The following is an 18,470-nucleotide window of genomic DNA, read 5'->3' on the forward strand; positions in this document are numbered from 1 at the left end:
TCCAGCGGTTGACTTCAAAACTTACATCGCATGCGACTATCAACAGTAGAGAGGATGTGAGCTTACCTACTTTGAACTTTGACGATATAATAAATAAAGGGGCACAGATGAAATTATAGACGGACTTCGCTACGCGAGATATCCTTCGCGATATAGGCATGGGGTTTTGTATGACATGGAACACGAGCCATGTCTATCTATGAATGAGTTCTTGGAACTCGTTTCATGGTGGTTCTTACGACTAACCGACGATATATATAGAGCCATGCAATTAAAGCAACCATATCTCAGTATACACTTAGTAGACCCTAGCCTGGAGTATGCTGATATAAAATTTTGCGGCTCAACACGAGTCTTTAGACTACTGCAAAATACTGGTAATTACATAAGTACACCTACGTGGTAGCAAATTTATTGAAACAAGACTATCATGGTTGCCGTCAACTGTGATGCTAATCCAGTTTGTTTCACAGAATTCGTGTTTCCTAAATAAACCACAGTCCACAGCTACTTACCTTGATCTACGTAGCACGAATATGAGATCTTTGAGGTGGCGTCTAGAACAGTAGCTAGCTCCTGATCCTTCTGCTCATCTGGGTAATGGTGTAATAAAACAAGGGACCTGGATAGGTAACTACCGACAGACTCGCTTTGACACCCACCTACACCAAGTTCAGTCCTTCCTTGGGATGCTAAATGTCGCAATAACCCATCTAAGCGATCATCGATATTCAATATCACCGTAGAACCAAACTTCTAGTATAAGATTACTGATGATGTGTTTCCTTTTTCAGTTTGACGGACAGATGAAGCTTTTGTATTTATGGACGAATGTAACTCGGAAGAGGTACCTACGTACTGCATAGTATATACCTAGGTACCTTGGTATGCAAGACGCAGGGATCGGAGAGCGGAACGTGTTCTCCCTAATGCGCCTGATGCGGTACGTACATTGCATAGCAGGGGTTATGTAAGTTAGATGGCTTCCCCACAAACAACATGCGATCCTACGCCAAATTGGTACCAAACCGGTACCAAATTGGCGACCCTTTTTTGATTGCGACCAGTCGACCAGTCACCAACTAGTTGGTCCGCTAGCTCTCACTCCTTGCTCCCTTTTCCTAACTGAACACGAGCGGAAAGTCGTCACACACGCATCGTAGCGCATGTAGGTACTTCGCGCATACAGGTTTACGTACGACAGGCCACTTAAATACGAATCTATGCAGAGGCGTACGTTGACCAAGAACCTGCGAACGCCTGCAATTGGGGGATATCTCCCTAACCTCGATATATAGTAGATATTTTTATACCCATGGCCCATTTGCGATAGGATATCTATGCTCGAGTTGGTCGAGTGAGTGGACTTAAATCTCTACAGTACACATTCAGATACTGGGTCAAAGCTTGCATACATACATACAATACACAGTACCTAGATACCTCAATAGAACTAAACGCGTTTTCTGAAAGTGGATTCGATGTTGAAATTACCGTAATACCAAGGCACATAGGAGGTACATACCTAGTTCGATAAACTTCAACTAGGGTTGTGATTCCAGTTACTGGATAGGTACTAGGTATCCGATGCGTGCTTCCGACAGGTACTTTGCCCGCTGACAGACAGGAAAGGAATGCAGAGGGAATAAAAGAACGCCTACAAAGTCAAGTACGGAGAAGGGAAAAAAGTATGTACATAGAAGGGCGACGGCAGCGATATGATGTGAGGTGGCACCGGTGGCAGAGAGCTTGCAGAGCCGATGCAGTTGCAAAGAAAAAAAAAGAGCTCTAACCATTGCAGTTGATTAAATCCTCCGCCCAATTGGAGATTTTGGCCAATCAATAAGCTAGAAGTTAGTGAGAACCCCTGTTAATAGGTCCCTGTAGTTAAGATCCCTAGCCACACACTGACACCCACGAGTGTCTAGAGAAGTAGAGTGCAACGGGTATCCCTGTTTCACTTGGCCCTGGCGCATTAACAGATGTGCATAGGAATCTTGGTTGTTGGCCGTTAGTGCACAGTGGAGACGCTTAATAAAGTTACTCAGGTACGGGTACTTGAATACTTGGATACACGAGCCCAAGCCCCTTTTGCAGCAAAAAACGAGCCAGGGCCCCAAATTTGATTTTTTGATTGAGTTGAGAGGAGACTAGAAACAGGAGGTCGGGTCGCACACCTTACAACCTCATTTTCCCACGTAAAGGTAAATTCTTCTTCCCGTTAATCTACAACCTCCTAATCTGGTAGATTGGTTCCTCGTTTTACCAACCCTTCGTCCAATTCATCTTTTTTTCTTTTTTACTGCACTCCCGACATTCTCTAGAATTTCACGAGATAACAGGTGCGCGCAGAGTCGGGGTCTTTTTCCCTTCTTAACCTTCCAAACACGTTTACTTCTTTCGCTCGCTTCATCGACAAACTGTTTGAAACGTCGCAAAACGTGAATCGACACGCGACTCGAAGTCATCATTTTAGGTACGTGAGCATTTAACTACATCCAACTTTTGCACCGCGACTTCACCCGCATGAACAAGTGGCTGCTATTGGTTTCTCCATAGCAACTGAGTGTTCGTTGCTCCTCCGCGACAGCTCTCGTGTCTTTTCCTCTTCCCCTTTTCAGGTGCCATCATCTCCCATTTCACCCTACATCAACAACAGCAACGTTGATCTCGCAACCAACATTGACTAACGTTGTCGCTTCTTTAGACTTGACCTTGCGCTTTCCATTCACCATATCTCTTAAGTTCCGACATCTATTGACCTATTCACTATGGGTAAGCGCCTCCTCTACTTTAACAATGCAGCCACCCGTTTCATGGAGGAGAGTAAAATTGCAAGAGTAGCCGGATACTATGGAAGTCGGCACAGGTCCAGCCTCGAGTGTTTATCTCTGCCCCAATAGATGATCCATTTGGATCGATCACCTTTCCCATCCCATCAACATCAAACTCGCCTACCGGACGTCCTTCCATTCGCTTTTTTTGGTTGATCATCAGTTCTTGGGCTTCCCTTTTTTGGTTCTTTGGAATATTTGGCCATCGTTAGAAGCAGTCCCTTTTCAAAAGCCAGCCAGGAAAAAAAAATTCAGAAAACAAAACGAAACAACCATTCATACAATGCCGGCTTTTCTCAACTCACATAACAAGGCACGAACCCGCAGTGTCCAACTGGACAATCACTTTATGGAGAATTTTAACGTCCCACAAAGGGAGTCAACCACACCTCCAGTCCCCTCTGCGAGGTCGAGCAGCCTATTGGACCAGGAAAATCAGCCACCAGTTCGTCATTACCGGAGCATGCTGGTTGTCGATGCTCCGTCTCTTGGGCCTCACAAACCCATTTCATATGAGGAGCTCTACATAAATCCATCGCTCGCCGGTATATCTCGTCGGACACACTCTTGCAATTTGCTCTTCATCGTGGACGCTGCTTTCGAGAACTTGTGCTGACTTGTAATAGCCGCAAACGGTTCGATAGCATCGCCTGCGCCTACCGAAGGCAAGCCCTCCACACCCAAGCCGTCGTCTCCGCCGAGTTCTGACCTTAAGCCCCTAGCCTCGGCTGCAATCTCTTCAGGCCCTATCGTCAATGACAGCAGGAACATTGTCCGAAGGAAGCTAACTGGCTACGTCGGTTTTGCTAACTTGCCAAACCAATGGCATCGCAAGAGTGTCCGCAAGGGATTCAACTTCAATGTCATGGTAGTTGGTACGTAAACGAACTTCCTATTACCGACGATGTGATGGCTAATCTCGGTGAAATCTAGGTGAATCTGGCTTGGGTAAATCTACGCTCGTGAACACTCTGTTCAACACCTCTCTCTACCCGCCCAAGGACCGCAAGGGACCCAGCCTTGACATAATACCCAAGACCGTCTCTATTCAATCCATCAGCGCAGACATCGAGGAAGCTGGTGTTCGTCTACGCCTAACTGTTGTTGACACCCCTGGTTTCGGAGACTTCGTGAACAACGATGAGTCGTGGAGACCTATTGTTGACAACATCGAGCAGCGTTACGATGCCTACTTGGATGCCGAGAACAAGGTGAACCGCATGAACATTGTTGACAACCGTATCCATGCTTGTGTCTTCTTCATCCAGCCCACTGGCCACTCTCTGAAGCCTTTGGACATCGAGGTTATGCGTCGTCTGCATACCAAGGTGAACTTGATTCCCGTTATCGCTAAGTCGGATACTCTTACCGATGAAGAGATCACTGGCTTCAAGTCCAGAGTAAGTTTATCTATATAATTATGGAAGTGTCTCGTCTAATTTTGCTACAGATTCTCGCGGACATCAAGCACCACGGTATTCAGATCTTCGAGGGTCCTCGATATGAGTTGGACGACGAGGAGACCATTGCTGAGAACAACGAGATCATGTCCAAGGTACCATTCGCCGTTGTCGGTGCCAACAGCGAAGTTACCAATGCCGATGGACGCAAGGTCCGTGGCCGTCGTTACCCGTGGGGTGTTATCGAGGTCGACAACGAGGAGCACTGCGACTTCGTCAAGTTGCGCCAGATGCTCATCCGAACTCACATGGAAGAGCTCAAGGAACACACCAACAACAGCCTCTACGAGAACTACCGTACTGATAAGCTCACCGCAATGGGTGTTGCTCAGGACCCCAGCGTCTTTAAGGAGGTCAACCCTGCCGTCAAGCAAGAGGAAGAGCGTGCCCTGCACGAGCAGAAGCTTGCTAAGATGGAGGCTGAGATGAAGATGGTGTTCCAGCAGAAGGTGGCGGAGAAGGAGAGTAAGCTGAAGCAGAGCGAAGAAGAGTTATACGCTCGTCATAGGGAGATGAAGGAACAGCTCGAACGCCAACGGATGGAACTCGAGGAGAAGAAGGCGAGAGTCGAAAGTGGACGGCCGATAGAGAAGGAGGGCAAGCGAAAGGGTTTCTCTCTGCGCAATTAACCTCTTACGACTTCCCCTATTCTACGATCTACGTCCGAGCCTTCATGAAACCCATACAGTACCAACCTACCGCGTTGTTTCACTTCGTCAATCTGTCTATTCAACTTCTGTTCTTTTAATTACTCATCAACTAATGCACCTCACGAGATGCCTGTCCTTTGTGACAATTATCGGATGAGGAACACCTAGCCGTGGTTAGTGGTACTAAAAAAGCCCTACTCAACAGCTGCCATGCAAACGACAAAAGCTGTTTCCGAGAGGCGAAATTTCCAGATGTCTGGGGTTGCTTTTCCGGCGTTCTTGAACATTACGGCGAGATATACTTGGTTCAGGATTTTGATGAGCTGTATCCTATTCCACTAAGCATTTGCACGTTAGGCCGCCTTGTTATGAGCTGGTATGGCATATGGCGAATAGGTACAAGAGGCATCGTCTATTATATTCCCTCCTCGTCTACTGGTCAAGGCACGTCCGCGAATATCGAGAACCTTTCAGACAACGTGGTACTCGTTGCCTCGGAGTGTCTATCCTATCATTCATTTCCCTTCACGATCATATGTGCTTGCTTTTTTTCAGCTGTTACGACAAAATACCCGGAATTGAGACGGAAAGTCGATAGGCGGCTCGGAGTGTTCGTGGAGGATACGGAGGAGAATGTCAGAGCTGAATATGCTCCCCTGCAAAATTAGATGCCTGTATTTTAGGAGTAATCTTTCTGACTCGCAGGATGGGTGTTCACATAAGCCTCGTCGGCTAGTGCCATCCGGAGAGGAAGACAACCCCCCCTCGACGTCCGCACACACGTCTGGCCACGAACTTGGCTTGCTCTTGGTTTTCCTTGCGTCAACCCACAGTCCTGTGTTTTCCTTGCGTTTCTAGCCTCGATGTGTTTCTCAACTTAGGTCGCCTGAATTAAAAAGGATGATGTTTTTTCTTAGGAATCGAGTTTGCCGTTAATGAAGTAAAGTGTGTTATATTTATATTATATGTAGTGTGACTACGCTCTGAATGTGACCTAGACGCCTTATTCGATGTTAACTTTGCCATGTTCTTGTCCATCCCTCAGCAGTTCTCTTGGAACCCAGGTAGTCTGATGCCGTTCAATTTAGGTGTGGCGGCATAGTTCAAGATTTGGCTCTTACCGTTTTAACCAACTCTCTTTATCGTCCATCTACCGTCTACGTTGATTACAGCCGTTAAGACTGGCCACTCTATCTCATGTCGGAATAGTACGTGAAAACGGATCGAATAAGAGTGGTTACCGGCGTTCATATACATCGTATTGTACACGTTGTCTCTATATGAGTACCTAGGTATATACAGAGAAGAGCTTTGGCCCATCCGACTACTTGGTGAGTAGTACGTAATGATGGGGGTAAGTAGCCTCACGGGCTATGCTAGGCAGTATCTCGGGCTGCGGGCATTTCAAATGCAATGTATATAGCACATGGCATCCAGAAGCCATGTTTCCCCGTAGCCTCAGTCTAGTAAAACATCTGCCTACGGCATGTTACGCCAGCCCGCGCTCTCTAATATATCGAGCTAAACCGGGTATCCCCCGGCCTATCTAAAAGTCATATCTACCACCATAGCTCGTGACTACCGTACGCATATTATAAAAAAAAAAGGGCTGGAATTTTTATTTTATTCCGCCCACTTTCTTACCTCCGCCTCAGGTACCAGTTGAAGGCGAGCTGGTTGATGTACTCGGGGAAGGGGGTAGGGACCTCGGCGCGGCCGATCTTGGCGACGGGGTGGCGCAGGTAGACGGCGGCGCAGACGTTATGGTTGACCTCGAGGTACTTGGGGATGAAGGCGAAGGGCGACATGTAGTTGCGCGGGCGCCAGGGCGTCTTGTACGGCTTGCTCGGGTCGTGCGGGTTCTCTTCTTCCTCGCGCATCTGCTCCGCGATGCGCTGCTCCAATTTCTTCATCTCGAACTTGTCGAGGCCGCCGCCCACTTCCGTGGCGGCGGCGGCGGCGGCGGATGATGACGACGACGACGACGATTGCGACAAGAAATCCGCCGCGGTTTTCGAGAGGGAGGAAGAGTCGGAGGCACCGACGGTGAGCCCGCCCATCTGCACGGACAGCTCCTCGGCGATCTCGGCCGGCGAGGCGTTCGCGCGCCCCGTCTGCGAGATCAGGCTCCGCAGCTTCTTCACGAAGCGGCGCAGGCGCTGCTTCTGCGTCGCGCCGACCTCCTCCTCGGCCAGGATCCGCTTGGCGCGCGACGCGAGCTCCGTGATCTGCTCGCGCGTCGGCCGCATGTCGACCTTGGGCGCGTCCGGCTTGTCGGTCGTGTCCGGGTCCTGCTCCGGTTCTTCGGATGCGTTTTCCTCTTCTTCTCCTGCTCCTTCTTCCTCTTCCGCTTCCTCGGTGCCTTCTTCTTCTTCGTCGGCGGCCGAGGATTTCTTCTTCTTGTTGCCTTTCCTGTTGCGGGTTTTGTTGGGGTCGTCTTTGGGGGCGCCGGTGGCGTGGAGGACGCGCTCGGGGTCGACTTGGAACATGTCGCCGGGGTTGAGACGGTAGGCGGGATACGGCATCTGCGAGGTGGCGTTTGTTAGCGGTGCTTATCCCTCATGTTTAATTATGCATGATGTAGTATGCTAGAAGCAGCACTTACCACCTTGCCATTGACCTTGACAGCGCCGTGGACGCAGAACTGTCTCGCCTGTCTCGTGCTACTCGCGAACATGGCCCTAAAGACGGCGATATCTAACCGTCTCTCCATAGGCGCAAAGGTCATCTGCATGTAGGGTGTTAGAGGTTGTTTTTCCACCTCCTCGTTGTTGAATGTCGGCGGCTTGTCCTTTCCAGATCCTCTACCGGCAGCCATCTCGGAACCGTCGAACTCGGCCATGTACCTGGCGTCCATGTCGACGACGCCCAGCAGACGGCGGCTGAACATGCGCGTCCACTTGCGCTCGACGACGTGCTCGCCGTGGTAATCTCGGAGGATGCCCTTCGCCCTCCATTTCTGTTGGAAGAAGGTCTGGTAGTCGCTGCGGCCGATCGCTGGATCCTTGAAGCGGTAGAGGTTGAAGAGGTTGTACTTGTTCCAGCTCTGCCGGAGTCTCTACAGAAAATGTTAGTGGGGTGTGTCTGTCTGGGCGAGCGCAATTGAGGTCGATTCGCGGTGACTTACCACTCGCTTGAGGCCGTGATATCTTCTGGGCTTCATCTCGGCTGCGGTGTCCGGGTTCGGGGTGCGAAGCAGCAGCAGAGTCGGGCTTTGGTCGTGGTCCGCCGGTCGACCTTTCGATCTCGAACTTTTATTTCTCCCCTACAAAAATTCTAGATATGTGATCACGTGTGGGGATAGACCCACGAATTCGATAGCTAGTAAATTGAGCTTCCGAGATAAGATAGTGATGGCTTATCGATACCTAGTAGTAAGACCCCTAGTCTTTTTATGTAAAACCTGCAGCGCCTGGCAAGATTTCAATGCAGATTTCATAATGTCTCATAAATGGATGATCGACACTTGGCACAGGACCCGCCGACCCCGGCCGGATTTCCCTTCTGCTTTTCCGGGCACAAATCGGATAAGCATTATTACACACCTACTTCATCCGAACGGGATGGGTATCACAGCATCAAATCTGTCGTCACCGTCATGCCCTTCGCAGCTCTCGTATATCAGGTGATATACTCATATTAACGATCTCATTCTCACACAAATTCAGGAGAACACGTCTCTTCAAAGTAATTCAACAGTTGGTTTCCTGACGGCTTTAATCCTTATGAAGTTCCTAAGTCCACACCAGCCTCCTCTTATACAGGTGGACAGTAAATTTGCAAATCCCGAGAAGAATAAGCACAGCAACGGCTATAATATGAAGTATATCCGAGATGGCTAAAGCATAAGTTGATAAAGGTTGGACAGCATAAAACTATTTTGACTATTACTACCTCTGTCGCCGCATCCCGGATAATGGTGCCGCAGCAGCAAGTCGAGTCCGCTTTTCCTCTACTAATACCTACCCGGCCTTTACCTTCGCTTATCTCCATCCTCCCACCGGCCCGCTCCCTAACGTCGTCTGGTAGAGAGGAATTCTTCACCGACCCTTCACCGACCTTCACGAGAATTAGTCATCACTCATGAAATTCTAGTCCTAACGGTCTTAAGTGATGCGGCTACAATACAGCCGCCTTCGGCACCGAATGCCGGAGCAGAAGACAGTGTCGTATCCAGTCTCTTGCCTTCTCGAGTCACCTTACAAATCCTTAAGCCCTCTATATCCGGCTATCCTAACCGGGAATTACCAACAGAGACGAGATCGGAGTGATTTGGGTTTCCCATGATTGGACAATTCTGGATCACGTCCATCTATCACCCTTCTAACCTAGGTCCCACAGTATAATCCGATACGCCCGCCTTTAGGCACAGTTTGTTGGGCAATCGGAATATGTAAGTTTCGTTTGCGATGGACGCAAAGGTATAATACCTGATACGTCCGATTCTCCGTGCTTGGATAATTAGCCTCCTGAGTCCCACCGATATAAGATATATTAGACCGAAGTCGCGAGGTTACGCACCTAGATAGTATATGAAAAGTCTTCAAGTCGTCATTTGTGTCTCGTTCCTCATAGTGCCGTCCGCCGTACAAATAACCTTAGAGGGCAACTCACTTCACATTACTTTGAGTTGGAGCTACTAAGGCATATTAACTTCGATGTGGTGGAAAGGTCCGTAGATTGTTTCGAAAAAAGGTACCGAGGTAGAGGGGAAGTTGTCCGAACTCACCAGACGACCCCAGCCCGTATAGTCCAGTGAACGCCCTGATTCGAAATTTCCAAGGCGCTCAAATTTGTTCGAGTGGTAATGAAGAATCTAGAGATAGATAAAGAGACGGGAGCACATGGCTCGACCGCGGAATCAGATCCAGCTACTGGAGAAAGTCGAGTAGAAGACGACGAGAAACTGGAAAAGTCCGAATCGAACTCCGACAGCATTAACAACTCGGAAATCGCCAGCGCCTACTCATACCGGGAACGGCTCGATGTCCCCGACCACGCCTCTTCGAGGGCCATCTCGCGGATCGTCTCCGAAGTACGCGATGGGATCGAATCACGGCGGGATCTCGACCTAGAGCCAGCACAACCGGAAGACAAAACGCCCATCACAGACGACCCGAACATTGTGAATTGGAACGGACCGGACGACCCCGAGAATCCTAGGAACTGGGCCTTTTCCAAGAAATGGGGCGCCGTCTTCATCGTGTCCATTTTTACCTTCGTCTCGCCCGTCTGTTCGTCCATGGTGGCCCCGGGCCTCAGGACCATTGGCGCGGAGTTGGATATTCCTGAAGCCTGTAAGTCAACCAGCCTCCCCCCATTGGGCCAGAAAAGGGGATGCTAATGACACTTCCCCTTTCCAGTTATGCAGAACATCGTCCTATCGATCTTCGTCCTAGCCTACGCCCTAGGGCCCCTCGTGTAAGTCCCCCTTCTCTTTCCTTCCCCCCTTTAGCCCCCTACCTCCTCCTCTCGCCTCCTCCATCCAGAAAACCATCCTACTAACAACCCACCCCTCCGCAGCTGGGGCCCCCTCTCCGAGCTCTACGGCCGCGTGCCCGTCCTCCAGCTCTCCAACCTAGGGTTCCTAGGCTTCACACTCGGATGCGGGTTCGCGCGGACCCGGGGCCAGCTAATCGCCTTCCGGTTCCTGTCGGGGCTCGGCGGCTCCGCGTCCCTCGCCATCGGCGGCGGCGTGCTGGGCGACCTGTTCGCCGCCGAGCAGCGCGGGCGCGCCATGTCCATGTACAGCCTGGCGCCGCTGCTCGGCCCCGCCGTCGGCCCCATCGCCGGCGCCTTCATCACGCAATCCACGACCTGGCGCTGGGCGTTCTGGGCCACGGCCGCCGCCGACGCGGCGATCCAGATCGCCGGCCTCGTTTTCCTGCGCGAGACGTACGCCCCTGTGCTGCTGGACCGGAAGAGGAGCGTTATAGCGCGGGAGAAAGGGGTCTCCGCTTCCACGCTGCGGACCCCGTTTGACGACGCAGGGAAGGGCGGGAGCGGGAGCAAGAGCAAGAGCGTATGGAGCACGCTCGGCACAGCAATGACGCGGCCCTTCCGGCTTCTCGCGACGCAGGTCATCGTGCAGTGCATAGCGCTGTACATGATGTACGTCTACGGACTAATGTACCTAATGCTCGCCTCCTTCCCCACACTCTTCACCTCCCCTCCTCCGGCGGGTTACGGAATGAGCATCGGCATCGGCGGCCTAAACTACATCTCCCTGGGCCTAGGCTTCTTCCTCGGCGCGCAGATCTGCGCCCCGCTGCAGGACCGCGTGTACGCGCGCCTGAAGCGGCGCTACCACGGCCGCGGCCGGCCCGAGTACCGCGTGCCCATGATGGTCCCGGGCGCCGTCATGATCCCCGTGGGCCTGCTCGTCTACGGCTGGACCGCCGAGTACAAGACGCACTGGATCGGGCCCAACGTCGGCGCCGTGATCTTCGCCGCCGGCGCCATCATATGCTTCCAGTGCCTGCAGGGTTTCCTCGTCGACTCGTACCTGCGGTACGCCGCGAGCGCCGTCGGCGCCGCGACCGTCCTGCGCTCGCTCGCCGGGTTCGGTTTTCCGCTTTTCGCCCCCTCGATGTACGACCGCCTGGGCTACGGGTGGGGCAACACGCTGATGGCCCTCTTGGGCGTCGTCATAGGTTGGCCTGGCCCCTTTTTGTTATGGAAGTACGGCGAGAGGCTCAGGAAGAGGAGTCCGTTTGCGGCAGGAGGCTAGTCTGGTTGTCTAAGAACGAGCTCTTGCCAAGAGCCAGTGGGGTAATGAGAGTCGTTAAAGTAACTAATGTTTACGGATTTACGTGGAAATGCATTACAAGAGGCGTTATTCAATTTACGGGACATATTTCGGTATGATATTCACCTACTAGAGGTATTTGGACACACCAACATCATCCATGGGTTCACATTGCATTGGTAACAATAGATAGTGATTATGAAACAGACTCTGATTTTCCCTGCAAGGCATATCTACCTAGCGCCTATCTTAAAGGCCGTAAACGCCGCGTGCAAATCCGACCAAGCAATACCTTTTGCTGAACTTGTCCTCCGAATGCGGTGCAAAATGTGGTGGATGCCATGATGAAACGATGTGTAGCAAAATTTTGAGCAGATGTACCGTAATCTGCTAATGGTGGAACCCTAATCAACTTTTGTTGCTTATGCGACATTGGCAATAGCCTCCTTGGTATCAGCCTTCTTGGCCGGGGGAGAATCGGTGGTAGCATCCTCATCACGGGCACGTTTGCCGTTCGTCTGAGTGTCTGCGTCACGCTTGGCTTGTTCTTCCTTGATGATCTTTTGACCTTCCTTGCTCGTGTGGACCTTAGGCTTTCCATCATCCTGCGGGACGGACTCTTGTTCCTTCGCTCTGTCGTTGCTACTCTGGCCACGATCCCTGCCACGTCCACGGCTATTGCCTCGAGCCCGTCCACGACGCTCACGGCGGCCGCGAGGGTCATTGAAGCCCTCTAGCTTATCAGCCTCACGACGCTTCTTCCAGTTATCGGGGTCGTGGGTTGGGCGATCACCCCGACGACCAATACCTCTGATAGCACGAAGTTTATTCTCGCGCTGTTCAAGATGTCCCTTACTCAAGCCTGAGTTCTTGAACTGGCGGCGATCCTTTAACTGTGTCTGACGATCATATTCACGCTTCGGCATGATCATCAATGGGTTATCCTTGTATCGAGGCTTGGGGTCCAAGTCGTAGAACTTATTTGCGGTCTCTTCATCGACCCACTCGACAAAGATAGAGCCCTTAAACACCTTATCCTTAGCTTCCTCGTCGCGTCGCAGGCGCACGGCATTGATCTCCCCAAATTGCGAGACAAAATTCTCAATGTCGAATTGGGCAGACTTGCTCTCCTCGCCAAAGCCCTTGATGTAGGTAGTGCGATCCTCAATCTTGCGACTCATCTCGTCGCTGGGCTCGCACGGCTCCTTTCGACGAATTGTTTCTTCCCCCTCGGGGCCTTCTAGAACAAGGCGACTGCTAGTCTTGAGTGCTTCGACAACGGCCGAGTAAGGTTTGAACCGACGCATTCTTGCAAAACTACAGATCAAAGAGAGAGGAACAGGTTTGTTATTCGATCCATCCGTCTTTTTCCACAGAAACTTGTCATTAGGTAGGTTGCTGTCGGAAAAGTAGAATTCGACCTAGGACAGGATAATTAGAAAATATTCCTAAGTTGAAGAGGAAGAGTGTGAATCTTACCTGCCAGCGAATGGCCTTGGGATCATCAGACACAGGGAGAATAGATGGGTCGGACTTTTCTCTAGTGGGACATCCACCTCTGTTCACCTTCAACATATCCTTGGGGGGGTTGCGGATTTGTGGCCACTTTCGTTTCTTCGGGTCGACCTTCGACTCTGCCTCGTCCTCAGTATCGTTGGAGTCACCCTGAGTGGCAGGTCGGATGATATCCTCATCGAGGTCTCGAGGACCCAGGTCATTGTTCTTGTTCTCTTCACCCTTCTCCACATTGACATTCGGTTCTGCCTTGCCGTTGGTCTGAGGCATATCGGGTTCAGTGGTAGAGTTGTCAACGTCTGCCGCGACGTTCTCGACAGGACTCTTAACGCCCTCGACGGGCTTAGTATCTTGATCACTCATAATGGTGACAAGAAGGGAGCTCCCGATGGGGATTACTCCAAGGGGGTGTTTTGGATAGAGGTTTGAATAATGAATTGAGTGGAATGCAGTGTTCGAGATTCGACGGTGCAATGTAGGTCGTGTGAATGCGCAGTGAATGCGCAACAAAATTCAAGGGTTTTGACGGCGTTGGAAGTAATGTAATTTGGTGAATGATTTTGGTGAATGATGAAGACGTAGAAAAGCCTTCCAATTGACGTTGGAATTGATTGACGCGGGGCAGAAGTGATCGCGGCGGGGAGTCACGTCAAACGAGCTCGTCCAGTCAATGCCAATATGTAAAAGGGAAAAAGGTAAACAGTAGTGACTTGGGTGAAGACTTGTTTTCTTCACTTAGAATCAATGCAACGACGTAAGAGGAAACGGTAAAGTACCTAATTGAGCATTTACCAAATGTGTTTGGAGGAAAGTTGTAGGAAAAAGAAATTCTTGCGATGGAAAAAAGGTTTGAAGCTTTGAGTTAACCTAGCAGAAAAAAAGCTTGCAGAGATCTTAGTGGGCGGGCTAGGCGGGCTAAGTGGGAAGCTCCAAAGCATGACCCCACAGCTCTTTTCCTAGGCGGGGCACGAATTGTGCAGCTCCTGCGTTTGAATTGATGAAGTACCTAAGTACCAACAACTCTAGGTGCCTGTTATTCTCCAGTCGTTTTTCTTCACTTTCCTTAGGTACATCATTTAGTACGACTCACTATTAAATAATACAAAGCGTTCCTCCTCGTTATATCAACAGCATTTATTATTGTGTTACCAAACCCCATACCAAAGTCATTACAGAAATAAGTCGTTCTCGAGAGTAGACGTTCAAAGCTACACCAATTTAGCCCTCAATCAATAAGTAGGACAACTACGGTGCGTTCTTAACCCGCATCAGGCTATGCCGCTAGAACCCCAAGTGCTTCACGACGAGACTTCGAGTTCGGATCATAATACGGCTTCTCTCCAATGGACACAACTCGGTTACCTTGACGCTTTCCGACGTAGTCGCTACCTTAAAGTCAGCTTCTTGCATCCACCATTCCTCATATCTGTAGATGACTCACTTTGTAGCAGTATGGAACACGGAGCGGCTAGATATGCTTATTAGAACAGCATGATGAGATCTCAACCATAAGTGACTTACTTGTCCCAAATTGCGAGATCGTTCTTATTCCATCTGAACCGAACCTGGAGGTCGTGGTTTTCAACGATTAGCTGGAGGACTGCTAGTCGTTAGCGATATCATCGATCAGGGGGGATTAATGTTTTGGGCGAGATACAGTAGGCTTTGAGAATCTCACTCTCGCGCTCAGTAACTCCATTGATCCAGCCGGCATCTACCTGACCAGCTGCGCCGAAGAGACTCTTCCACCCAGTCACAGGGTTGGTGCGGATGAGGGGACTAATATATTTAGTTGTCAGCCTCTACTCGAAGTGACTGAAATCTTTTTACTTACTGCTCGGCCTTGAAGTCGAGGCCATTATTCTCAGGAGACCCCCTGTTCTGGTCGATAAGCTCTTCACCAAAGTCATTCTGAACCTTCACGAAACCAGGTTGATAGTGAGTAGCGGTAAGACTCTCCGCGAGCTTCTGAAGAGGTGGCGAAAGGCGGTCGTAGGCCTCGTATCCCGATGCCCAGAGTGTGTCACCGCCCGCGTCCTCGGGGGGCAAGATAATCTTCAGAATCGCATAATCTGAAGGAATATTCTCGAATGTGATACTATTAATTATGTTAGCAGCAGAATATCTTTGGAAATTTGCGTGACCACGCGTACTCTGCGTGCCAGCCGTGACTCGCAATCTTCTTCGAGGATGCGGTGAAGCGATCCTTGTAGAACTTGCGGTTCTGCTCAGAAGAGATGATAGATACTTCATCATCGAGGCGGCCGTTCTCATCAACCGGAATACCACGTTTACTATTCGAGAGGGCATGGCGATGAAGAGTCGACGTTTCTGGTTTCCCACTGAGCTTTCCGAGTCTATCACCCAGGAGCTTCTGGTCGTCAATGTTGATATCCTGATTACGGAAGAATACAACACCTCGTTGCGAGACTTTTAATAGTTAGACACTCAACCAACTAAAGTCCTGGAGTGTCTCTACTCACTCAAGACCGCCAAGTCTCGGATCTTGGTGTCGTCGTGCAAAATTTCGCTAAGCTGGAGATTGGGAAACTCTCGGCCGATGACTTTGGTAACATCAAATTGCTCGTATGAGTCGAGGCTTCCGGAGTACTTCAAAGGTCCATCGAGTCTAGAGCTAGTTGACGTCTTAATGGGCACGGGGCCGATAGACTTCTTTAGAGCCTCAGGGGCTGGTGCTTCCGATTGCACGTCAACATCTGCAGCAGGTGGAGCCATGATGACGGTCCAGATCAGGAAATAATATCCAAAGAGTCAATTTCACTAAGTATTTACTTAGCTTTTATGTGTTGGAAACGTGGAAACGTTCTGTCTTATGATCTTAAGATATCTCGAGCTTCGACCTCGCTTTATACAAAGAGAATCCACAATCGTTCCGAACTGCCACATCCAGCTTTATGGCATTCTCAATCTTCTGGTAGAATCACGTCAATGACCTCGCTATCTTTGACGAATCGCCAAAGTGCAATGATGACATCTCCAAATGAGATCAGATACCCCGCGAATAACGTCAGGTTGAGTTGTGAGCTCGTGAGAGGGGTTTGCTATCGAGTTCCAACGAATTAAACCCACCCGTTCCGGTATACTTCCCTATTATACATTCTATGGACTAGAACTTCCGTGACATGGGATTTGATAAGTTATACATAGTTATATCTTGTATATACCGAGGTAAGACACGAGTAGTTTAGTGTTACTGAGGAATATAGTATGGTACGAATAGTGCCTATAGGGTTTTATATATCGAGGCCTTATGTGTCGAGCTTTTTGCATGCGTACCTACCTAGGAAGTCTATTCTTAATACCATGCCATTTGACTCATTCGAGTTTAGTTGCCGCTCTTTCTCTTAGCCAGTTGAGCACTGAAGAGACTCTGCGGCATGACTGCCTTCCCCGATGAGACCATAGTTCCATTCGTGTTCGTGACCTTGCCGGTGACTCCGATTCCGAAGTTAACACCTAAAGGCGGGCTCTGTACCGTCACCCCTCCTCTAACGTTCCAGGCCACTCCGGCGTTGATCGCCCAGCCGTGACCGGTCCCAGCGTTGTTACGGTTCTGGTAGATGACACCCGCATCGGTGTCCTCGGCGAGGAAACCGTGTGCCCAGCGTTGGTGGGGGTATATCTGCTGCAAGTCCGGCGCCTGCACGACGTGACGTACGATGGCGTTGGGGCCCGGACTTCCGGCTTGCGTCACCACGGAAAACGCCTTGGCTGTCTTGATACCGTATTGTCCGCTATCCTGAACCAGTATCTGCGAACCCATAATCGAGATATCTGCCGGGTACCCTGCCTTGTTGTCCGTGTCACGGTCTCGGAATAGACCGACCTGGTCTATCGTGATTCGGCTGGAGTTGTACGCGACCTGGATAAAAGAGTTGAAGCCCGTCACATTTACTGAGCGTATGTAACTGTCGATGGTCCAGGGAGAAACGGATATGGCTTCTGATTTACATCCACCATTATCACTGTTCAGAGCTACTCCTGAGCAGCTGGGTTTGAGAGTGATGGACAGGTTCTCCAGACCTATCTCCGACGCAGTGGAAGGGGCCGTGTAGGGAGCCAGATAAGGGCTCATGTAGTTCTTGTCCAGGGCGTCGGTGAGGGGGACTGTCAGCGTGACTTTATTGCCATTAATGGCACCAATTATCCGGGGTTGCTGTATTAACGTCTCTCCCTATCGATGTGGTTAGTCTTTCATTAAACGAAGAGCGACTGTATAGTTACTCATTTACCATATTAACTTACCTTGATCCAAGTTTGAGGCTCATTGTTGCGAGTAAGATCAGACATACCGTCATATCTGATCCACTTCGCCGTCGCGGCCCGGTTGACAAAGACGGTTTGTCCAACTTTCAGTCCTTTCGTGTCTTTTACAGTTACCGTGTCGGCACCGATTGCCACATAGCTGTCGGTGATGGCGTTGGTGCTCAAAGGCTTCACTTTGTGTGCAGTGCCATTTCCCAACGCAATCAATGGGGTTTCACCGTCCAACTTGGAAACCGAAAGGTGTGTGGACCCAACGCCAGAGCCTCTCAATGTCGTTCCGTTCGGGATGATTAGGCCGGAAGATATTTTGAAAGTTCCTGAACTGAGTTCCACGACACCTCCTCCAGCGGCGGAGACTTTGTTCAATGCGGCTTGAATATCGGAAGTCTGGTCCTTGGACGAAGCCTTGATTGTTGTAGTACTGGGCCTAGAAGTGGACGGGAGAGCCGCGTCCGAGGAATGATAACCACAGAAACTGAAGTCGGGAAGGTGGTCGCCGCGACTGTTCTTGATGGTGGTCCAGTCAATATCGGCAGCAAGCGCGCATTGTCCAAGCGCAAGCAACCATGTTGCCGAAACAAGAACGGTAGATCCCAGCATGGTGGAAGGCAGATATCCCAATATTATTCCTAGGAAGGCTGAAGGATGGAAGAAGGCGTTGTCCTTGCGTCTAAACACGAGGCCAAAAAACGGGGGCTGAGCTGCTATTTATGCGCTCTCAACAGGAGGCTCGAGTACAACCGTTCGTAGAGTTATCACATTAGAAATATACAGCTCTCTTTAACTACTAACCTTTGTACCTGAGGCTCACTACTATGTTTGAACATATTACAAAAGCCGAAATCAAGCGCAGAATGATTGTACCGATAGGCTACCGTTAACATAATCGCATCATGATACTCTACTCGGTATAGCTAACCAATCATACATTGACATGATATTATTCAGCACTAGATTGTCAATATTAGAATGCTAG

General features: G+C 50.2%; 6 protein-coding genes across 6 annotated transcripts; 2 read left to right on the plus strand and 4 right to left on the minus strand.

Moving 5' to 3' along the window:
• Positions 1 to 3,183: 3,183 nt before the first annotated feature.
• On the plus strand, positions 3,184 to 4,923 carry F4807DRAFT_452575 (Septin-domain-containing protein; the record flags this gene model as incomplete). Its single annotated transcript, XM_048000346.1, has 4 exons — positions 3,184 to 3,379; positions 3,461 to 3,709; positions 3,768 to 4,234; positions 4,285 to 4,923. The coding sequence occupies 4 exons, from the start codon at positions 3,184 to 3,186 to the stop codon at positions 4,921 to 4,923; spliced, it is 1,551 nt and encodes a 516-aa protein (XP_047852573.1).
• Positions 4,924 to 6,185: 1,262 nt separating this feature from the next.
• Positions 6,186 to 8,247, minus strand: F4807DRAFT_433010 (alpha-L RNA-binding motif-containing protein). Its single transcript, XM_047998640.1, has 3 exons — positions 8,072 to 8,247; positions 7,550 to 8,002; positions 6,186 to 7,469 (listed from the first exon to the last, which is right to left on the minus strand). The coding sequence occupies exons 1-3, from the start codon at positions 8,105 to 8,107 to the stop codon at positions 6,585 to 6,587; spliced, it is 1,374 nt and encodes a 457-aa protein (XP_047852574.1). The 5' UTR covers positions 8,108 to 8,247; the 3' UTR covers positions 6,186 to 6,584.
• A 1,426-nt stretch (positions 8,248 to 9,673) lies between these two features.
• On the plus strand, positions 9,674 to 11,877 carry F4807DRAFT_433015 (MFS general substrate transporter). The gene is made up of 3 exons (XM_047998641.1): positions 9,674 to 10,241; positions 10,308 to 10,365; positions 10,468 to 11,877. The coding sequence occupies exons 1-3, from the start codon at positions 9,752 to 9,754 to the stop codon at positions 11,672 to 11,674; spliced, it is 1,755 nt and encodes a 584-aa protein (XP_047852575.1). The 5' UTR covers positions 9,674 to 9,751; the 3' UTR covers positions 11,675 to 11,877.
• Positions 11,878 to 14,063, minus strand: F4807DRAFT_433017 (uncharacterized protein). Its single transcript, XM_047998642.1, has 2 exons — positions 13,172 to 14,063; positions 11,878 to 13,113 (listed from the first exon to the last, which is right to left on the minus strand). Exons 1-2 carry the CDS (start codon positions 13,568 to 13,570, stop codon positions 12,115 to 12,117), a joined length of 1,398 nt encoding a protein of 465 aa, XP_047852576.1. The 5' UTR covers positions 13,571 to 14,063; the 3' UTR covers positions 11,878 to 12,114.
• Positions 14,064 to 14,480: 417 nt separating this feature from the next.
• On the minus strand, positions 14,481 to 16,422 carry F4807DRAFT_468946 (taurine catabolism dioxygenase; the record flags this gene model as incomplete). Its single annotated transcript, XM_048002657.1, has 7 exons — positions 15,691 to 16,422; positions 15,361 to 15,637; positions 15,042 to 15,305; positions 14,865 to 14,986; positions 14,729 to 14,807; positions 14,649 to 14,675; positions 14,481 to 14,592 (listed from the first exon to the last, which is right to left on the minus strand). The coding sequence occupies exons 1-7, from the start codon at positions 15,941 to 15,943 to the stop codon at positions 14,481 to 14,483; spliced, it is 1,134 nt and encodes a 377-aa protein (XP_047852577.1). The 5' UTR covers positions 15,944 to 16,422.
• F4807DRAFT_163577 (uncharacterized protein) lies at positions 16,423 to 18,299 on the minus strand. Its single transcript, XM_047993362.1, has 2 exons — positions 17,474 to 18,299; positions 16,423 to 17,402 (listed from the first exon to the last, which is right to left on the minus strand). Exons 1-2 carry the CDS (start codon positions 18,092 to 18,094, stop codon positions 16,554 to 16,556), a joined length of 1,470 nt encoding a protein of 489 aa, XP_047852578.1. The 5' UTR covers positions 18,095 to 18,299; the 3' UTR covers positions 16,423 to 16,553.
• Between the last annotated feature and the right edge of the window lie 171 nt (positions 18,300 to 18,470).

This window comes from Annulohypoxylon truncatum, assembly GCF_022578515.1.
Source record: "Annulohypoxylon truncatum strain CBS 140777 unplaced genomic scaffold F4807scaffold_24, whole genome shotgun sequence".
NCBI lineage: Eukaryota > Fungi > Ascomycota > Sordariomycetes > Xylariales > Hypoxylaceae > Annulohypoxylon > Annulohypoxylon truncatum.